The sequence below is a fragment of the Leguminivora glycinivorella genome, chromosome 2, assembly GCF_023078275.1.
Source record: "Leguminivora glycinivorella isolate SPB_JAAS2020 chromosome 2, LegGlyc_1.1, whole genome shotgun sequence".
In the NCBI taxonomy this organism is placed as follows: Eukaryota; Metazoa; Arthropoda; class Insecta; order Lepidoptera; family Tortricidae; genus Leguminivora; species Leguminivora glycinivorella.
This window is the reverse complement of record NC_062972.1, coordinates 22,719,572-22,743,163: the sequence shown is the minus strand read 5'-3', so window position 1 is coordinate 22,743,163 and position 23,592 is coordinate 22,719,572. Positions and strand designations below refer to the sequence as shown.

At 39.5% G+C, this 23,592-nt stretch overlaps 1 protein-coding gene across 4 annotated transcripts in view; it reads left to right on the top strand.

Moving 5' to 3' along the window:
• LOC125240432 (CCR4-NOT transcription complex subunit 6) overlaps window positions 1-23,411 on the top strand; it is a 192,018-nt gene extending 168,607 nt beyond the window's left edge. For all 4 annotated transcript variants that reach the window (XM_048148326.1, XM_048148331.1, XM_048148341.1 and 1 more), the window contains 8 exons: window positions 3,324-3,392; window positions 8,007-8,164; window positions 8,486-8,640; window positions 10,204-10,355; window positions 10,823-11,047; window positions 16,381-16,552; window positions 16,825-16,964; window positions 17,081-23,411. In XM_048148326.1, the coding sequence (XP_048004283.1) occupies window positions 3,324-3,392; window positions 8,007-8,164; window positions 8,486-8,640; window positions 10,204-10,355; window positions 10,823-11,047; window positions 16,381-16,552; window positions 16,825-16,964; window positions 17,081-17,157 (1,148 nt within the window). In that variant the 3' untranslated portion in view covers window positions 17,158-23,411. The remainder of the gene's footprint in view (window positions 1-3,323; window positions 3,393-8,006; window positions 8,165-8,485; window positions 8,641-10,203; window positions 10,356-10,822; window positions 11,048-16,380; window positions 16,553-16,824; window positions 16,965-17,080) is intronic.
• Window positions 23,412-23,592: the final 181 nt, after the last annotated feature.

Here is a 23,592-nt window from a genome sequence, read left to right as displayed (position 1 = left end):
TACCTAATTAAATCTTTGAAACTTATTGCACCTACCTATACGAGTGAGCTTGATCGCTTTTCCTTTAGTGTATGGTATCTATTTCAGGTTTATATTTATATACAGTATGTAAACTAACGAAAACCATTTACTGTAACCCGTAAATGTCCAGGTGATACTGAGAAACTTTTACTATGGGATCAACCCCGAAATCACGAAAATATCTTCTGACAGTTTCATAGGTAGTTTTATTTTATAGTAAGTATTTCCTATGGGAGAGTTTATTTCGCGTTTTGGGTGTTGGTCCCATAGTAAAAGTTGCTCTGTGTAACTTAAATATTAACAGGCTTCAGTAAATGGTTTTCGTTGGTTTACATACTGTATATAAACACTATTATGTACTTTAGCATGTATAGTTGCGCTCTCTCGGAAGGGTTTCTACGGAAGACCAGCGTCGAGACGAGATCCGTAAGTGGTATCTTGACATTAAGCTGAGTGGAGGCCCTTTCAGTGACGCTGAACAATAAATTTGTCGTACTGTCTATGTAATACCTAAATTTAAGCGTTTTCTGAATAAATTTCTTCTTTCTTTCATTTACTTCTTATTTTCTTCAACACATAAAACATAATGTGTGCCGTATGGCTGTAGTTTTTTTTATCATTAGCCTAATTCTTGTGGGAAATACCTAATAAGCACTCCTTACAAGCTAGCTAGTCAGAAGCTAGTTGAAAACCTGGGTGTGCCTGGGTCTACCTTTCGAAGCTTAATAACGAACAAAATGCCAAAATTTTAATGTACTTAATATAATATTTGTACTAAGAATGTTCCAAGTTTTGTGGATATCTTAAATGGTTCGAGATTGACTGATTTAAATCAGAGAGGAGATTTATTTCTTTTAAGAAAATCTTACATCCGCTGACCGGGAAGTGTATGTAAGTTGTAGTGAATAGTGATCATAGTATGATAAATATAACCTTCTGTTTTGCAAATGTAGAGTAATAAACTGCGAGGCATCTTCACGGTAGCTCGCGACAGACGAACGGAGAAAGCCTTATCTCATGTATCGGAGCGCGAACAATGTGAAGAGTGTGTTGATTCTTATCATTGAGTCTATCTAGTGTTTATTCGACTTTCACTCAATTCACCACTCCTGTGTTGATTCTTGCACCACCTTGTTGTTTGGCTTGTACCGCCTTGTTAGCGCTGTCGGATCTCGTGACGAGCCCGAGAGTTCTCTCGAGAAAGTCGCTGCGGTGCGAATCTTTGACTTATGTAGTTATCGGCATCCATAAATGGCGATAATGAAACTCACGAAAAGCCCCAACAAGCTGAACAACCTCGACGCACTGTTGTTTATTTCGAAATATGTAAAGGACATCCTTTTAACGACAGAGTTTTTTTACATTAAATATTCAATAAGCCGTGGGTAAAGAGGTACATTGTGACGCTGTGAGCTATGCCCGTTCGGAGGGCGCCGGTCGCGCATGTTAAACCAGGCCTGTCGTGATTTAGTGCAGGGCCGCGACTTGCACGCAGCCCACGGCCCTAATTACAAAGTGTAATGAGGCGACGCCCGCGCGCCCGCTGCACCGGCTTCACGCCTCTGCCTCCTCTGCTCGTGCCCGACAGATTGCTAGCATCCATGTCACTTCACCATCATCAAACCATGCACATCACTTGCATAACCGTGAAGAGGAACTTTGCTTTTGATTAATAAGACTCTATTTTTAATAACGCTCATATTCTATAAAGCGTATTAAAGTGTATTACTTCGTAAATAATGCAAATGTAATACGCAAATTAAAAGCAGACTCTTAAGATGCGGCTTTTTGGTATTGTTAGATAAAAAATCATTACTCGGTTAATACTAAAGGAGTCAAAATTAACAAGTATTTAAGAGAATAGAATCTCACCACATCTCTTCTCATTGAATACTGGTCCTTAAACTTAGTACCTATCTGTGACCACCCACCGTTAAGACCAGTATCGAATTCGGACCTATTTAGTAGGTACTGCTTCTATTATATGGGAACATAGCAGTGAACACTTAGTAACAAATGTGTTTTATCTTATCTAGCATCTGATCAACGGCAAGCCCGTTACGATAACTGCTTTAAATATTTTTTGTCGCTCTAATAGATATTTATATCCGCATTTATAGCCGCAGCAAAAAATCTTCTCTCTATATCTAAGCTGCGCTTTTTCATGGGTGGTTGAGGGCAGCAGCATGTATTTGATTCCCTCATGAACGAAGATCTGCTTTATACATAGCGAAATGATATATCAAATAAACGGCAGTTAAGACGCTACGGGAGCGAAAATGCTAAAATGGAAAGGAGTCCCCCTTTCAATTTGGGAATTTCAGTTAAATATACTAGTGTTATTAACTAGATTTATCGAAAAAAAAATGTCCATTAAGAACAACTCAGTTAAAAGATATTGCGAAAAAATCTTTAAAATCGAGGTGCCGCTCTCGACTGTTTCCTCCTTCAAAACTTATTTAAACGGAACGAAATTTGAGAATCTGAATAACAATGAAATAATCTGTGTCGGACCGTTTAAATTTTTTGGCTAATTGTTACCGATCTTGAGTATCACACCTTTTTTGAGCCATATTGAAAAAGGCCGTTTTTAGAAATTTTCGATTGGCTCTAGCGTCTTTTAAAATAAAATAGCAAAAAAATCAAAACGGTCCGACACAGATAAAAATAATAATAATCTGTGTTGAAAAAATCATTGCTCTATCTTCAAAAACCAGAGAGGAAATAGTCGAAAGCGTTTATATGGAGAATTGACCTGTATCGTATCGTCTTAATGTAGCAATTCCTAATTTTTTCAAAGGATTATCAAATCAAATTGAAATACATACATTTCTCAAACTTTGTCTTATTGATTTATAGGTAAATGCCGTTATTGTATTGTAGCAGTGGGAGTTTCCCTATGTAACTCGCAATTTCTCATTTGGTGTACAAAGTAAGGGGAACAATAGACCTAGGTTTTTTAGTTGGCTTTGTTGAAACAGTAACAAATGTAAATCGAACCCAGAGATGTTAGCAAGCGATTGCATTATCAAACTAGCAACTTTTTGCTCACTCCGCGAATTATGAGGGTTCGCTTAACGCTATTGCAGATTGTACGCCTTTAATTGCGAATAAATCTACAATGTACTCTCGGGCACGAGGCACGAACTACAGTAACGGTATGGATATTGCTAGGTTTTTGCGATTGTTCGGGAGCTCGCAAATAAATTTTTTCGTCGACACTATGCTCGATGGATCCGTTGTTTAAAATTAATAGCGGTAAAGCGGTTCATTTTTTAATGTTTTTGTTTCTTTTGTTGCAGTAACTGCCACCTTGCCGCCACAGAGGCCTTGGATACCCTTAACGCGACCCAACAGAACTCGTCCTACCTGTAAGTACATGACACCTCTGTTATTTTTTAATTGTAGGTATGGTGCAATTTATCTCAAATTAAAGCCTATTATAATTCTCAATGCTAAACGTCAAATAATTCGATTTATGTGGTTGCCAGTTGGAAATAAAATTTAATTACCGTCACATCAAGCTTAGTTTATAGCGGCAAGGAAGTAGATACATGTTTTAATTTGCAGTATGGCTAATACGTTATATGTTTCTATAAGATTCTTAGCGAGTGGGTCATTAATAAAGTGTCATAGTGGCACGATGGGCGCGGCGCACGCGGCGCGTCCCATAAATATAATCAACCGCGGTCCGCCCCGCCATCACTATGGTAATGTTCCCATACGAGAGCTCCGGGATACAGGATCGGTCCCGATCGTGACTTGTACATGAATCTTTCATACGTGCCGGTACCGTTATATCTCTTCTCTGGCAATACGTGCATTTGGGTAACCTCGCCGTTTATATACATATTGGCTTCAAACTGATTGGTTCGATGTCTAAATGGAGTCGTTCGCGATAATCGAACTAGGTATACTGTCTTCACACATTTGGATTTCAGAAATGTCCCAGCGAAATATAATAAAAAGTACATGACTTGCAACTTGCAAAGTCACATTTAGAAAAAAAAGTACATACATATAACCACGCCTGTATCCCATAAAGGGGTAGGCAGAGCACATGAACTACTCAAGTTTCAGTGCCGTTCTTGGCAAAAAGGGGTTGAAAGAAATCGAATTTGTAACATTGCAGTGACAGGTTGCCAGCCTCTCGCCTACGCCACAATTTAATCCATATCCCACAGTCGACTTCTACGACACCCACGGGAAGAAAGGGAGTGGTGAAATTCTTAACCAGTCACCACACGGGGCACAAAAAGTACATAGGTTAATAAAAGAAAAAGCTGTAACCAATTCAAACACCTCAACGGAACGCTGACTTAACATACGGTAAATCATTCACGTAAGGCTTGATGCTATTCTCGAGTTAACTGCAATTGCATTTAACCCATTACATGTGATTAATGGCCATACATGAATCTTACAAATGCGATCCGTACTTTCCGCACACTCCCATATTCCCAAGAGAAATCCTATGGCTTCACGACACGACCCGTGATAGTTACAGTTACAGCAGAAGATCTTTTGTAAGGGTCGAAGGAGTTATGATTTTTGTCCCTATGTCACTTTAATACGGACAAGATCTTGCGATGCGTTACACCGTTTAATAAACACAGTCATGTTACATGTGGCTAACGATTTTTTTTTTGCGAGAGACAATAATAATGGCAAATTATAAACTTCCTGAAGTGCCTAGTAGGTATAAGTGCATCAAAAAAACCTGTGTATATCCGACCAGAGCTTGGTCAACGAATACCACGTTTTTGCAATTCATTTAACATCAACTGGGCTTCGGCTTCGTTAAGTTACTCGTCAGACGCAATAATTAGAACAGATGTGCGCTCTCATACGAACGAGCCATATGTTGCATTGCTCGAAGCACCACGTTCAATAGCGGCTCGATTCGCTGCAATTATGGCCTTTCTTATGCAAATTATTATGAACGACTACGGCTCTGCTGCAATCCTCGAGAATACCTGTCAATGTTTCGCTCCACCTTATGATTAAGTTTGTGTTTATATTATTCTTCAAACAAGATTCACAATTTCAGTGTACAAGATAAAGCATAGCAATCATCAAACAAGAAACCTTTGTAAATGGAATGATGATTCATTATTGCCAATGGTGAAACCTTTAACTGAAGCCGGGCAAGCACGTTTGAAATCCGATCGTTAACTACGCCTTGTTAGCACCTATTGAGTTCTTACGATGTACTGCAGCTCGCACCACTCGCGAATCTACTAATGAGAATTGTACAGCGCTTAACTATGTTTGGGCTTAAATATATAATTAGTGATTAAATGTTTTATTTTAGGCCGATAGTCCACTATCATATGATTATCATAGAAATGTGATCATAGGTCTGTATGCCTCCCTTTTTCTCCAACGTGAAGAAAAAGGACGGTATGTTGCCTATGATCATATTTCTATGATAAACATATGATAGTGGACTGTCGGCCTTACAAAAACTCGACACTTTCGGAATACCTCTCGTTTGAGTTACTATATGAAACATATAACAGCTATGGTTTATCGAGTCTGCTGACTAGCTATCGGTACTATGTATTATCAGTAGAATACCATTTGTTACAGGTATTAAAAATCACAATATTAATTACGTGTTCAAAGTCTGTCGACGTTTATAGTGTTTATTCACATTAATCACGCTGCGTATCGTAGTAATTAATGATCTCTACTAGAATATGAGTGACTCTACGTGGGCCGGGCTGCTGTGTTGTGGACGAAAACCGGTGCGCTGCGGTGCGGCACGATCGCGGCAGACACACCCATACCCGTCGTGACATGCTTCACTTGCCGCCCGACATCCGCCGCTACCACGCCTTTTCCGATTGCTTCTTTTTGCTGCACTCATCTCACGACACCAGCCTCCGAACCCTGCACGATGTACTGCACTCTGACGCTATCAGTCCATAATAGTGTAGTCTACTGCAATGGAGCCCTATAAAACACATTAAGTTTGTCATACAATGGGCGGAATGGGCCTGCCCGTCAAAAGTAATGTAACTGCCCGTATCGAGACACCTTGCTCCATTGTTCGTTGATCGATGCGATACTTACTCATGCACGTCATATTTCATCATCGTCGTCTATTTATTTGGAATAAAGACACGCGCCCATAATTTAAAGAAGATTTACATAAATTTTGCGCGGTACAGGTTGTTTCTCGTTTTACGTCCACTATGGGGTTCCTAAAGAAACGAAACCCATCATGTATTGGTGCTTGGCGTTTAACATTTGCGCCGCGTCTCTTGAATTGCATCGCGCATAAATCGGACTTCGCCAAAGCACGTGCTGCGGCAGCAATGATGGCCTTTGGGTTACATTGACTCCTTTACGATTAGCATAAACGCGAATGCGCTTTATGATCGTTATCAATTTGTCCGTGCCACAGCTCTTATGTCCGTCACCTACTATTGTTCTGTCTCTCAACTGTAGTTCTTCTGTTGCGACCTCTTTGTCTTCAACTTACACTACTGCATTGTCGCTACATTTTCTGTTGAGTGACGGGGCGCGATTAAATTGAGATAATTGCACCGCCAAGGTCTTCCACGAAGTCGACATTTAGACGGCTGGCTTCATCGTCCCAGCGCTTTTTGATCCGCGTAATGAGACGGGTGCGACTGCGAGCGCGCCGCGTCCGCATAAATCTGAGATAATGGCTTGCAGCGTGAGAGAGCACAGTCGTGCTACGTTAGTTTACGTATTAAGTGGATACGTTCAAACAGCCCAGCCAGGGGACCCTCATGTCTAATTTCCTGTCCTGTTTCTAAGAGGTCGTTTTGTCTTCTTCGTATCTCATTTAGTACCCAGTTACTTCTAACAGATTTGTATGTCTTTATCGTACTAAGATGCTTGCGAACTGCTAAGCGCTTCCACACTATTGTAGACGCCATTTTCTAATCATCAACAATGATTCTAATACATCTTACACGACTAGCCCCGGGCCACGAGATGACGGCTTGAGTGACTGCTAAACGGCCCATTTTCATCCCCATTTGAAAGAATACAGGTGAAACCCATAATTGTTGCACGCTGGGAAAAGCCGCGAAGTCACGATATCTTCAAGCGGCTGCCCAAGATATGCAATTAGACAAATAATAGGACTATTGCGGCAGGTGAAACTCCATAATGGAGATACATCATAATACGCTGTTGAACGTCACGCAACGTGCGCCGAGCCGCCATCGTAACAAAACGTCAACGTCGACTAATTGGTCCCGCAACGAACACTTGTCGCGAGACTGTAACAGTAATTGGAACAATTGCTTGCCAATTAACTAAATGAATTTAGATAAATTGTTGGAGCTGAGAGTTCCTTTGATGTGCGCGGCCCGTACCTAACAATACAAACTATAAATATGTACCTACTTACACATTAGTTTTCATCAGCATTAGTCGTACGTTAGCAATTTAGATACATTTTTTTTAATTTATTATAACGCATGTCTAGAAGCACAGCGCTGGTAGCCTTTGGCCTAGCGGAAATGACATTCAATCTGGAGGTCGCGGGGTCAAACTTGGGCTTACCTTATATTTTGGGACACTTTGGGATGAATGCCTTCGTAAAAACTAGGTCCTACACTTCTTGGGATTAAATGCCTAGCGGACCTGAGCACAGTATAAGGACGACACAGTAGTGAATCTCCCGCGATCAGTGTTTGGCTCTCTCGCACTACTGGCGCGACCGCGATCGTTCGTTTCCACATGTACTTACTCTCTGCACCTCGCTCGCGCAGAGCGCTACTCAAGGACAAACCGCGCGGCGCAAAATTTGTTAAAAGAATTATTACTGTTTTATACTGTGGCCCGAGGCTCCCATTAGTCGCGTCAAAAAATTGGAATTTCATATCGAAGACTATTTAGAGATGTCATCATCTAATACGTACAAGTGAGCATATGGTGCGCTAAAGATTGTATAGGTACTCGTAATACAGATTCAAAGTTCACACTGTCTTTTCTTTCAGGTATCTTCACGGTGATGTGCTACAACGTCCTCTGCGATAAGTACGCCACGAGACAGATGTACGGCTACTGCCCCAGTTGGGCGTTAGAGTGGGACTACCGGAAGAAAGGAATCCTGGATGAAATTAGACATTATTCCGCAGACTTAATTAGTTTACAGGTTAGTGGTTATCTTAATAAATTTGCATTTCCTACTAATAAATATCATACATAATACGAAAGTAATTCTTATCAGTCTGACACCTCTTTATGCTTAAACCGTAAACTGACTTAATTTAATTTTGGTGTGGAGATAGTTTTAAGGTCTAATTAAAGACATAAAATAGTCTCATCGTACCATGCTGACGAAATTGTCACTTTACAAACATGCGGCACAGTGGCGTTACTAAAATCTTACGCTATGTCATTTGAAAACACGGATGTTTGCACCGTTGTAATGATAAGTATTATTTTATTCATACTAAATTATTAATGTTTGCAGGAAGTAGAAACCGACCAATTTTACAATTTCTTCCTACCAGAGCTAAAAAGCGACGGTTACGATGGCATTTTCTCACCAAAATCACGAGCGAAGACCATGTCAGAGTCGGAAAGGAAATACGTCGATGGTTGTGCCATCTTCTTCAGATCTGCAAAGTACGTGATAACTTATTTTATTAATTACTAGCTTTTACCCGCGGCTTCGCCCGCGTAATAAAAGTATTCATTAAGATTTTCATTTGGATCCTTAGGTTTCTCTGGTATATTTATCTGCGATTATTTCGATTGCACATAATACTTTTGCTTGCAATGATTGTAGAAATATTACACATCGACCACAGCGTAGGTAATTCTATATACGCTGGGGAAACCTTTATAAACATCCCACATAGCCCGTATTTCGACACTATATGATCGGTGGGTAAAAAGTACTTTTTTCTATTATCCCTTACAATTTTTTACATTTTGCTTATACTTATCGCAAACGTAATCTTCAAGCAAGCAAACAACGATCGTCTTAGAGCACTTTGATTGTAAGAGACCGCCGACCGATTATCCGTATCCCTCTAACGATACCCATATTATCCGTATCCGTATCCGTTTCCGTATCCGTATCCGTATCCCTATCTCTATCCCTATCGCTATCGCTATCGCTAACGCTATGGCTATCGCTATCCCTATCGCTATCCCTATAAGGGTATCAAGATAACACTAAGTTCTCGCGCTTTGTACACATATTTAAAGTCACATACAGGTCGAATGCGATTAATTAACATTATTTTTACCTTTTTTCCCAACGTTTCGGCCAGGTTGCACTGGCCGTGGTCGCGGAAGACTGACGTCCCAGAAAAATGTCACCGGAGATGTAAACAACACAAAACTACCCGATATTAATTTATATAAATGTTCGGGGTAGACAAATAAATATAATCTACCCGCATGTAATTATTTACGACATCACATTAGAAACCTCAAAAATAACAGTACTTCTCCACTATTTAATGGATGTTATTATACATATAAACCTTCCTCTTGAATCACTCTATCTATTAAAAAAAACCGCATCAAAATCCGTTGCGTAGTTTCAAAGATTTAAGCATACAAAGGGACATAGGGACAGAGAAAGCGACTTTGTTTTATACTATGTAGTGATATCGCTATCCCTATCGCTATCCCTATCGCTATCCCTATCCCTTATCAAGATAACACTAAGTTCTCGCGCTTTGTACACATATTTAAAGTCACATACAGGTCGAATGCGATTAATTAACATTATTTTTACCTTTTTTCCCAACGTTTCGGCCAGGTTGCACTGGCCGTGGTCGCGGAAGACTGACGTCCCAGAAAAATGTCACCGGAGATGTAAACAACACAAAACTACCCGATATTAATTTATATAAATGTTCTGGGTAGACAAATAAATATAATCTACCCGCATGTAATTATTTACGACATCACATTAGAAACCTCAAAAATAACAGTACTTCTCCACTATTTAATGGATGTTATTATACATATAAACCTTCCTCTTGAATCACTCTATCTATTAAAAAAAACCGCATCAAAATCCGTTGCGTAGTTTCAAAGATTTAAGCATACAAAGGGACATAGGGACATAGGGACAGAAAAAGTGACTTTGTTTTATACTATGTAGTGATTCTCTGTACACGAAAAACATAGTCTGGATGGTTGTTAATAATCCTGGTGATTTTATTGCAGATTCGCGTTAGTAAAAGAGCATCTAATTGAATTCAACCAGCTCGCGATGGCAAACAGCGAAGGCTCAGATAACATGTTGAACCGCGTCATGCCCAAGGACAACATCGGCTTGGCTGCGCTGCTGAAGACCAAAGAAGCAGCGTGGGAGAACGGTGAGCACCTTACACTGCAGCTTACATCGTAATATCTCGGTTTATAACCATTGTTGTGGACCTATTGTCGAGTTCAATTGTTTTGTGTTGGTAAAACATTGATCACTTCTACGTCGCACTCAATATCAATGCCTCATGGGTCTTAAAGACAACGTTGACGTGAGAAGATAAAATTGAATAGGCCCTGTAAACGATTATGAATAATATGGGAATAATGTATCGATCACGTCCATAACACACTCACACAATAGCATAGGTAGGTAATAATAGGTAATATAGGTATTATGTATTTTGTAATATACTTTAGTTCAGTAAAAATCGATTTTTTTTCGCGCAACTTCATTTAGAATCGTGGGTAATTATCAACGCTTTCCGGCCTAAATGCAATAAAATGTGTTGCATCAACCTGTACATAATCTCACACCTCTAAATTTAAACTCTAACTAAACTAAAAAAAAATTTGACAGGCTTACCAACGGATTCTTCGATGCTCGGACAGCCAATTCTAGTATGCACGGCACACATCCATTGGGACCCCGAGTTTTGCGACGTGAAGCTGATCCAGACGATGATGCTGAGCAACGAGCTACGCAGCATCCTGGACGACTCGGCGCGGACGCTTCGGCTGGCGGGCCAGCGCGACAACGTGCAGCTGCTGGTCTGCGGGGACTTCAACTCACTGCCTGACAGCGGTAACTATCGCACACTCGCATGTTGTTTTGTGAGCTCCTCTACGTGAGCTGACTCAGACGATGGCGCTGAGCAGAGATGCGCAGAATCCTGGATGAATCAGCGGGCACGCTGCGGCTGGCGGGCCAGCGCGACAACGTGCAGCTGCTGCTCTGCGGGCACTTCAACTCACTGCCTGACAGCAAACTATCGCACACTCGCTTATAGTCACTTGAGCTCCTCCACGTGAGCTGAACGATGATGCTGAGCAGAGCTGTGCATCATTTTGGACAACCCTGGCAAGCCAGCGGGACAACGTGCTGCTGCTATTAGCAAATACTCCTACGTTTACTCTTGCAACTACCCCGAAACCGTATAGGTAGGTATTCGTTTTTTCGATAGGGTCAAAGTTGGAGCTTTCCATAGAAAAAGGTTATACCTTCTGCAATAATAACCTTTTTATCAGAATTTATATTGGAATTTCAGATAGATTTGCACATGAAGCCGTTTTATCATTGATGTATAGTGAAATAACTGGATTGTGTGTAGCCTTGATTAATAATTAGAACACAAATGGTTAAAGGCAAATTAACAAATGCGTGTAGCTTAGCGTCTTAAGATATTCACGACCCACATTTCAACGCTGGGACAATACAGAGTACTTAGTTCGAATTAGACGGGTCAGATCCCCGAGACAAACAGACCAATTAACGGTTTTCTCGGCAAATGGTCTTGTTTGTCTGTCACTTGGATATAAATTAACGATTTCGGAGCGCGCCGCCGCGCCGCAACCGCTAAGGACGGGTCGCTTTCGACGTATTTCTACATTATTTGGAGAATGGTGCTGCTTCGACGCTTTGAAACTAAAGCAATTAGATTTATTGCTATGGCCGCGTTAGTTTCTATTTATTGCATTAATTTGAATGGAAATTTTAAAGTATATCTCATTTTTTCTTGCTGACGTTTGAAGTTTAGGTAAATAGTTGTTTATACTTGGGTTTCTTAAGCGGGAAAAGAGTTTCTTAATACCAGTATGATATTATTATTTAGCACTTCACTATGAAGAATCTTTTCAAAAGGGTTTATTTCTCTATGATGAAGATGAGGGCGAGCTATTAGAATAATAAATGTGTAAAAACTTTCACATGGACTGTCGCGTCTCAAATAGTATATTATATAACGGTAACGTTATGAAGGCTATAAAAGTTGAGTACCGCGGTTAGGTCACGAGGCTTGCCGAGTGGCCTAAGTAAGGTACGAGACTTTTATAGCCTTCATAATGTTACGATTGTATACTATACTTTTTCTACGACAGCCAAATAAATACCTATTCATCCCATTAAATACATCCCAATCAACGATTTTAATGCGTATGTTGAGTCAATTGTTTGGGAATGGTTTCTGTGTGAAAATGTCAATGAGTCTGTGGAATGTTTTAATACATATCTGAGACATATATTTGATTTGTATGCTCCTGTTAAAAATACCTATGTAAAAAATAAAAGCTTTCCTTGGGTGACTTCAACAGTTAAAGACATGATAAAATTAAGAGATAAAGCTTATGATAGAAGCCGCAAGAGTGGACTTGAATCTCATAAGCTGTATTACAAGGAGTTGAAAAATATAGTTAACCAAGCAATGTTTACGGAAAAACAAGCATATTTCAACAGCAATATTAATACACACACTAAAGACTCTCGTAAACTCTGGAAAAACATCAAACACAGTATTGTTGACTTTAATAATAAACATTCGAGCCTGCCTTGTCACCTTAATGACCCTAACTTAATTAATAAACATTTCCTTGATACTCCTGAAACAAGTGTTAGAATATCAGACCTCACGTTTTATGAATACAATCATTTCAACTCTACTAATATTTTTAGTTTGAAACCAGTTGATGAAAACAAAGTTGCTAAAATTATTTTAAATTTATCGTCTAACTCTCAGGGGTCTGATGGCATCACGCGCGACATGATACTGTTGACGCTTCCACGAACTTTAAAAGTGATCACTGATATTATTAATCAATCAATTAGGTCAGGAATATTTCCGGAAGCATGGAAGGAGGCCCTTATTAAACCTATTCCTAAAATCAGTAACCCTGTTGACTATAAAGATCTTCGACCGATTAGCATTCTGCCTTTCCTGTCAAAAGTTATTGAGAAAGTAGTAAGTCAACAAGTAACTGAATATCTTGAAGCTAACAGTATTCTACCATCAAAGCAATCAGGGTTTAGAGCTGGGCGTAGTACGTCAACTGCCTTGCTAGATGTAATTGATGACATTTTGACAGATATTGATACAGGAAACGGATCAATTATGGTACTGCTTGACTTTTCCCGTGCCTTTGACACTATAGATCACAATTTACTTCTTTCGAAGCTCGCCTATTATGGTTTTGATAGTTTGTCTTTGAGATGGTTCTCCAGCTATTTAAATAACCGCAGGCAAAGAGTAAATCTGGTTGATGAGAAGGGTAACTGTCAGCTTTCTGATGCCTCTCTGGTCTCCCGTGGCGTGCCCCAGGGTTCGATTTTGGGTCCAATTCTTTATATTTTATACAGTGCAGATATAGTGAAACGTATAGAAAACTGTTCCTATCACATGTATGCTGACGATATACAATTGTACTTACCTTGTAACCCAAATGAAATGTCATGTGCAATAAGTAAAATTAACGACGACTTAAAACGAATAACCCAGTGGTCAAACCAAAATAGCCTAGTACTAAACCCACAAAAATCCAAATTTCTAATATTGGGTACTGAGAAACAAAGGCGAAAAATTTTAAGTCACAACCCTACGATTGAAATCGGAGGTCAGTGTATTGAGCAGGTAGCAGAAGCAAGAAACTTAGGTGTGCTCATGGATGGTAACCTTAAGTTTCACAACCATGTAGTGGAGACTTCTAGAGTATGCTTTTATAGACTCAAAATATTGTATAACGTACGTAGGTATTTGAGTACTGATGTGAGAGTATCATTGTGCGAATCATTGATATTGTCAAAACTCAATTATGCAGACACTGTTGTAGGTGGCTGTCTGTTGTCAAAAACCAAAAAGTTAATACAACGTGTACAGAATGCGTGTGCACGTTTTTGTTTTTACATTCCATCTCGGACTCATGTCACTCCTTACCTAAATAGTCATGGTTTATTGAATATGGAGTCACGACGTTCAATGCATTTTGCCTGTATGCTATTTGGTATTGTCAAGACGATGAGGCCACAATATCTATATAAGAAACTAACTTTTTCACAGAGACATATTAGGGGAGCTACTCGTTTGCTTTGTCCACGGCACAGCACCGCCGCATTTCGTGGCAGCTTTAAATACTCTGCCACGAAGTGCTGGAACAATATACCGCCTCCTATCAGGAACTCATTTTCAGTGTATTCGTTCAAGGTAAACTTTAGAAAATATATTTTGAATTTACAGAAAAACTGTAATTAAGTCTGTGCTAAGGATAGGGTAACAAAAATAATTAATTGTATATTTTATGTCCAGGTTACGCCAATCATTTGGATCTAATCATATCATTTGTATGCTATTATTTTGTAAAAATTGAGTATGACTATTACAGGTGAATAGTTCATAGCATAAAATATTATTAAAATTATAATTATATTCAAATTTATATAAATATAGATACAAAAACTATAAAATGATTTGTTTTGTATATTTTGTAGCTGCGCTCTCTCGGAAGGGTCTCCACGGAAGACCAGCGTCAGGGTCCTCCAGGGTCCCTTGGCATGAAGCTGAGTGGAGACCTTTTCAGTTACGCTTTAATACAATAATATTTATTATGTTAGTGTTATTAGTTAAGTTTAAATTAAGCGTTTTTGAATAAAGTTTCTTCTATTCTATTCTATTCTATTCTATTCGAGAATAACAAAATGGGTTGCTTACCTACTTCATATAATGAATGGGAATATTTGTGTGGATCTTAACTATTATATTCTGTCCACAATGTTGATGGCGACAACTTGTTGCACAATTCTTCAAAATATGCCAACAACGCGGTTTCAGAGAAAGTTGAAACATTTTTTTGCAATTTCCATTTCAAAACAATGTAATCATAACATTTTTGGTGCGCTTTATCCGACTTTTCAGGTAACGAATTGTCAGTCACTTTGATCGCCATAGCCTTGATTTCTTCGGAAGTACATAGTTCACCAGAATCACTTAAAATTACTTAAGTTTTTGCACAATAACGTCGAATTAAAATAAACTACACAACACTAAAATACTTAGTTCAAAAAGTTTCGTCAAAAGTTTACAAATGTCAAACATGCCATAGACAAGAGAAATAGAAAATAAGCCGGTTTTCAATTACGAAAAATGTGGTTGCGTTCAAGAATATTTAAATGTCGAATGTAAAATTATTTGACAAACTTATGATTTTTACCTTTGGTTTGCAATATCTAATATGTAAAACGCATTTCAGTTTATTTTTTCATCTTGATTTAAATTATGAACCTTAACATCATATTATTTATTAAAAGTTACAAATGAAAACATACCTGATAAATTGGAAGTTGTGTTTAAAAAAAAAATTAACAGAACTCCTATATTGAACCTATAGACAAATAGACTTTCTTATCGTTACTCAAATGAACTTAATTTGGATACCGCTGACAATAATCTAATTGGCAGATTTGAGTGCTGGAGTAGAAAAAATATTTTAGACCTTGGATAAATGTGTTTTTTTTTTTTGGGATTTATGTTAAAATGTGTAGTATCGCTCGCAGATGTTTAGGCATGATAGAAAGTAGCTGTATTTTCTAATTAATGTTACGCTCAGTAATTAAAATTTAAAAAAAATCAGGGAGGTGAAGGAGAAGAACGAGGGATCTTATTTGTTAACCCCCGACGCAGAAACGACGGAGTGTTATAAGTTTGACGTGTCTATCTGTCTGTGGCGTCGTAGCTCCCGAAAGGACGATCCGATTTAGGTCTACTTTTTTTGTTTGAAAGGTGTATTAGTCGGGAGTGTTCCTAGGCATGTTTGTGGAAAAATCGATTCACAGGATCGGGGGCCTTTTCAAAATTAAAATTTTGTGGTTAGGTTATGTACTGTTCATTCACAGGGTGAATCCGCGTAAAAGTAACGTGAGTCACGATTTCATTGATTGTTTATTTGAACTACAGGTGCAAATGAAGGGATCTATGCATATATCGGGCAAGTAACACTTATTTAGATATAGATTATCACTTGAACTTGCATCGTGAATAAATGGAACTTGCCACAAAATCGTGACTCATGTTACTCTTGCCGCGGATTGACCCTACAGAATCTTAGAAATGTGGGATATCCAAACAGTGATGTAATGATTGTTTGTTTACGTTTCAGGCGTAGTTGAGTTCCTGTCGGCCGGGCGCGTGTCGTCGGAGCACCGGGACTTCAAGGCGCTGGGGTACGCCACGTCGCTGCGCCGCATGCCCGGCTCCGAGCACGAGTTCACGCACAACTTCAAGCTGGCCTCCGCCTACAGCGAAGACATCATGCCCTACACCAACTACACGTCAGTATTATCTTATTAACATGTACAAACCAATCCATACTTATATATATAATAACTAGCTTTTGCCCGCGGCTTGCTCGCAGTAGAAAGAGACCAAAAGTAGCCTATGTCACTCTCCATCCCTTCAACTATCTCTACTTACAAAATCACTTCAATTCGTCGCTCCGTTTTTCCGTGAAAGACGGACAAACAAACACACACATTTTCCCATTTATAATATTAGTATGGAAGTATGGATGTGAGAATACCATTTTTTGTTGTTTTATTTTCAGATTTGACTTCAAGGGTATTATCGACTACATATTCTACTCGAAGCAGTCGATGACCCCCCTGGGGCTTCTGGGCCCGCTGTCGCAGGACTGGTTCCGGGAACACAAGGTGGTCGGCTGCCCGCATCCGCATATACCCTCAGGTGAGCTACCGCATCTCATTCGACTCTAGATATAAGAACGAAGTGAAACGCCGAGACATCGATGATATATAACGGCGAATACTGTGCAGAAGTTTGACTCGTCGTCGTCGTTCCAGATCACTTCCCCCTACTGGTGGAGCTAGAGATGTGCCCGGCGAGCGGCAACTCCAACGGGCTCATCGGGCGCAGGTAGCACCCGTCGCCCGCGCCCGCGCCCGCGCCCGCGCCCGCGCCCGCGCCCGCGCCGCGCGCCCGCCGCCGCCGCCACGACCTCGCCGCCACGCCGCCGCCGCCGCGCTAGCCGCGCCAGCGCCGCGACCGAACATCTCTGCCACGCTACATACTACAAACAAACTCGCGCAGCAGCTAAGAGATTTGTCTACGAGGGCTCGGTCCGATCTTAATATTTGCACGTTCGACTTTTTTCTCGATCGAGGGTCTCTCAAATTAGGCGACCGCCCCTAAAATGTAAAGTCTCCGGCTGTGTATTTTTCTTCTTATTAGGTACGAGGGGGCCCGGGTACTAGTGAATGTTGCCGGACGATAATTTTGGCCGAAGGTTTTGGTTATTTATTAATATTATGGTAGCGCTTTCGTTGAGCGCGGGGACCGGCCGAGCCGTCGCGAACGTTTTATGATCCGCGCGGATTTCGTTCGGCTGTAATAGTCGATCTATGAACGTGCCGGTTTCGCCGCTCCCCGATTCCCTGCCCGTCGGTGACAATTTTAGTATAATAGTAGGTTTGTAGCTGTGCTCGTTTCGTTCGCTTAGACGGATAAACCGTGACGGTCGTACAGATAAATGTGGTAGTTGGACGTACGTACGTGACATGTCACTCGGCGGCGGGAATCCGGGAGCGAACTATCTGTGCAATGTGTCCCACGTGTTGACGTGTGACGTAGTCAAATAAGTAATGAGTCGCACGAGATGAGGCGACATATCGCCTCGGCATTCACAATTCCAGTAGTTTAGGCTTACACAGTTATTGTTATAGTATCTTAATTGTTAAATGTTAATATTTGGCAATTCGTTACAATAAAACACTGTATAGTGCTACAATACTTGGACATTAGTACATTTTAGCTGTCAAACCCGAGGTTAGGATATATCGCGCCACCAGTGCGTCTTATTATTAATTTTTCTATGACGTGTACCGAGCGTACACTGCAATCGTATGCATATTATTATTTAGTACGTGGAGTTTTTCTCTGTAGAATCATCTACAAATCAGATGTTAAGTAGTACTAATTTTGACGACTATTAAAACGTATTCAATGAAATAAATCAGACCTACGCTTATTGTGTCAATGAATATTTATGATGAAATAATGTAAATGGTACATGAAGAATATTTTTTCAATAGTGGTAAACTGTGGCGGATAAGCTTAGGTTTTTCGATGTTACATATTATACAGTTGAGGAATGGCTCGAGAAATATATTAATTTTTAAATGAAGTTACGATAAGACTAATGTGAGGTGTAATTTTAACAATTTTGACGTTGCCGAGTGCGGGCGTGTGTCGTCAAACGTCCATTTACCATTGTTAGTTATAAAATACTTTTAATTCCTCCACTGTATATTATTTAGATAATATTTGTATTCTGGTCATGCATCGCAGTGTATGTGTGTGCGAGTCAGTAGCGAATAGAAAGGGAGACGGGTGACGTCAGCTTTCACGAGACTTTCTTTATATTTGTATGAAAATCAGTGAGACATCAATACAACGTCAAAAAAGTGATGAAGTAATCGTTTATTAGGATTATCACGTAGTTTTTTAGTCAGTTCAGTTAAGTTAAATATAAAGCTTCTATAAAGTGCAAGTACAATATTTCTAACAGCTTTTAAGTAAGTGTCTCAAATTAATAAAAAAAGTTTTTAGTAATAGTATACGACGCACAGCGTGAAGCTATTAACAAAAATTACACCTCTCGCTTCGACCAACTGTCACGGGCATCACCTTTGGACGCGACAGCAGGGTTAGCACATGATTGCCGCGAGAGTATGTCGCCGCGAGATGGACTACCCGTCCTTATGTCATTAATACAGTTAGAAGAAGACGTGTCATCTATCTCGCGGCGCCATACTCTCGCGGCCATCATGTGCTAGGCCCACAGGATAGACAAACAGCAACACACTTGGAACACGGTGTCGACGTCTCACTGATTGTAGTGGAGGGACGGTGGTGAGAGCGCAGTGCCGGTCGGCAGGAGCGGTTCATGTTGACGTGAGTTGGCGGCTCAGAACAAAGCGGCGGGCGATACCTAGGTTAATGTCGCATCGTGTGTTCCAACAAACGCAGCAGCGAGACTATTTTTAATATATAGTTATAGCCCATCTACCCCCTTCCTTGGTATTCTGTAGAACTCTTTGTAAGCGGAGAATAGATTAATATGATAAGTGCATTTTCTAAAATGTCCCTCTTTAGGCGTGCTCTGCCTCTCGACGCGCCCCATTAGTTTTAAGTCAATATATAGTATATATTCTGCATGCGGCCGAAATCAATAGCCCAATGATTAAAAAAAAAACCCTATGAAACAATTTTAATCGGTATAATGGTAACTGCCATTTTTGAAAATCTCAACTTGTACTGGTTTGTTCATAAGCCGTTTCTAGTTACAGGGCAGCACATTGAACACTTTATTCATGCACTAGAATTAATTATTCAAAATAAGCATATAAAAACTTCCATAAAAAAGTACTTCTTAATAACACATGCTTCTTCCCATTAATATCTGTTGTATAATTCAAAACTCTTCAGTATTTTTTGTTCTCTCTTTTTGGTCTGGATCAGATAGGTCCCATTTTTAGATAGGTTTAGTTTATCCATACTAATATTATAAATGGGAAAGTGTGTGTGTCTGTTTGTTTGTCCGTATTTTACGGCCAAACGGAGCGACGCATTGACGTGATTTTTTTAAGTGGAGATAGTTGAAGGGATGGAGAGTGACATAGGCTACTTTTTGTCTCTTTCTAACGCGTGCGATGCCGCGGGCAAAAGCTAGTTATCTATATGTTTGAAGCAGGGCGCGTCGCGAGGCAATCCACGCCTATTCGTTTTATACACCTAGCAGGGAACATACTGGAGTAGTACAAATGATTGTATGAATTTTAACTTTTTGAAGTGATTGTAGGTATTTATCGATATTGAAGATCTAACCACGCAGTTGCACGTCAATGCGAGTGACAATGGGAATGCCAAGTGAGATGGTGTAAACTTGCTATTCGCTTTGCCACTCACAATTTTGTAACTGAGAGGTTAGACATGCCTTTTTGGATTAGTGTCTATTTTCCTGTGACCTGTTAGGGTCGGTTGCACCAAACCGTCTGTTACCGAATTTCGCAAATTGTATGTATGGGAATTTCTATAGATTTCTGCTGCGTGACGTTGACGTGTCTGTTAACTATGGTTGATGTAACTGGCCCTTAGTCTTTACGACAGTCTACATGTGTTTGTTAAGTCTTAACACCCTCAAATTCGAAAAACTTAACAAGTCTTAGTTAGGTAGTTGATCTATCGATAACACGCAAACTATTTCTCGTTTCTATATGTTTGCGAGGGGTCGAGTCTATGTCGCAATATGTCATTCCTCCTGGTGTTTGTGCACACGATATGTAATTAGACATACGATGTGTGCGGCCGCTACAAGAATAAGCACTTGTGTGGTACGGATATCGGGAGGAGTGGGCTAAGAGCGTTTTCACATTATCCGATACAATATCGGATGAAGGAAGAATGTCAGAGGCAAAAATCAAAAATGGCGCCTTTAATATTATAGGATATCGGTCATACATCTGATATCGAATTGGAAAATGTGAAAACGCACTAATGAGGCTCTGGCCTCGTGGGCTTGCGGCGCGGCCTCGTTGTGCGGCGTATGTCGATACTCGGAATGGTGATATTTTATTGCCGGTAACAAATTTTGGACCACTGCATAGTAATTACGCTTATATTTTTCACTCCATCGGAATTATGTAATATTGTAATACCTAAATATTCATTTTTTTATTTTTATTTTAGTTTTTACACATATTATGTATATCAAACGATAGGTGCTGTTGTATTTATTTTGTAATTTTAAAACACGATTGTGATAGGGATAACGTCTCTCTTGTACAGTCCACTGCGGATGTATCCCCACGCTCGAATAGTGATAAAAGATTTACAGATGACTATTTTGAAAGGCGCGTGAATGTGTATAGATCTGTTTGAGCTCCTCGACCATGTGGATATATCTACTGTACGATGTACATAACTCTCGGATGAATTGTAAAAATGCCAAATCATGAAAAGGGTATATTGATTATTACTTTTAGGATAAATGGAGTGAAATGAAGTTTTATATGAATCAAATTTTTACTAATGACGCTGTATAATTTTCTAAGTACCTGCAGGTAGATTTTAAAATCATATCAAGGTGATCTTCTAGTTCTCGTATGAATAATATACTTGTAGAAGTTTAAGACAAAGTCTGGCGTTGAAATTCTTCCGGGAAGCGACGGGGAGCACAAAGTAGTTCATAACAACTTGAAGGGTTTCAACCACAGCACTTTATTTTGCCTTTGCTATCTATACGCTAATTTCAAATTCAATCGTCGTCTCCAAACTGGTTTTACGTAGTAAGTGTTTTTGCATTTATCAATAAACATGTTCATTTCTGTCTAGAGAAGCATAATAATAGTAGATATAGTCTGAACAATGATAGATATAATAGATGAGCCACAAATAAATCCATCAACTAAATTAGCAGTAAATAATCTAGCTCGCAAGGCCACACCATTCGATGTTTGCAATCATGTGCGAATGCTGTAGCCTTGCTAGCAGCGACTTGCTACCATGTTCAATTGTAAGTTATGCTTTCGCATTTTTTTATTCATTTAATCGGCTTCAAAACGTTTCAGCTGTATTGAGAAAAATAGTATAACTATTTTCATGTCTTACTAAATAACATTTTCAAATGATATTTTGACCAAGAAGAACTTAGTGATATGGTACCCATCACGCGGGAGTGTCAGCACCACGAGTCACATATTCCAGTAGAACTTCCCCGTTCAGATCACACACATGAATGCGAGAGTATCGCTTACACATAACGAGAGCTTTATCATAACAATGTATCTTATTTGTAGTTGAACATATATGATCTCTTTATTTTAATAGAATTTTGGACATTTTACTTACTAGTTTTAGCCGTGTGTAGTTGAAAATAAAACTTATAAAGATAGCAAATTACTTTGGTTACATACATCAGACATTTTTACCTGAGATGAGATACATCAAAATTGTTGAATTGATCACTATTCGTTTAGCCCAAAGTTTTTTGTCAACGAGTCGGCGGAGCTCCCCAGGGGGCTACAATCGAAATGTAGATATGTCGTTAATGATATACTGACCTAATGTGATGAAGTCAAAACTGTACATAGGTATTTGTTGTAAAAATGAAGTCTGCGTTATTTTTATTTGTAAATAGTCCCTAAAACCGTATTATTAAAGAAAACAATCAGTCGACTGGGGAGCTTCCGATAAGAATTTGCGCTTGTGTAATTTGGAAATTTTGAATTTACCAAAAGGAGCCTTCATGTTGTGTGTACATTTAATTTGTAAATATGTTATTTCATAACGATGAATGCTAAACAACGAGCGAGCCGTCGCGGTTGTCAGCCGTTTGGACTTCTGCGCACACCTCGCGACCGCTAGCCTCCGCCAGTCGTCGCGGCGCGATCACCCGAGTTGCATCTAGGCAGACATTCCATAGGCCCTATCGAATTAGCTCAAAACTAAAGACTGTTTGAGACTTAAAAATATCAAAAATAATGAAAAAAATATTTTCTGAAACACCTTGACTACTTATAAACTGTGTTATGGGTGATTTAATGATAAGATCGAACAGTGTAACTCACTAGAATCTAAGAAGAAATGCTTTATGACACTGTGATAGACAATACTGCTCTACCTGAGAGACACTATAGGCATTTATTCGTTGTTTCTCCTGAAAATTCGCTGACTGCACAGTTTACGATGCTGACATAGTACCTCTATTCTTACCGAAATGTATAATTTTATAAATCCCGCCGGAATTGTGCATCAACGAAAATTGTAGGCGGAGCGACGTTGTGAAGATATAAATTGTTCTTATGAAATGGCAATGTTAGTTATAAATGTACTCTCAGTATTAAACAGGTTTTGCTTGATTTCATAACCAATTCTAACCCGAAACAATTCTCTAAACTACGCGGTTCAATTACGTTGCTTAGAAATTGCAAATAAATTCTGCAATATTAAAATCAAGTAGTACCTGTTCCTGTGGACGTGTGTAAAAATGTACAAAGCGTATGTGCAGAAGTTCCGTCGCGGCTCGGGCCCGAGCGGGGCCGCGTCTCGCTGTGCTGTTTGTTGACACATTATGTATATTTGAATGAATCAAATTATAAGAGAATATGAATTTTACGCATGATTTTCATTTACGCACCTTTTACTTTCTGATGAAATTTTGCCATTCCTATCATAAAAATGTGTCTCTACACATAATGCATTAAGCACCAATGCCACCATGAGATTTGTTGTTGTGTATATAAATTTTAAACTTTACTCTTATGATTTAAGGGTTCAGGTTAGGTTAATATTTGGC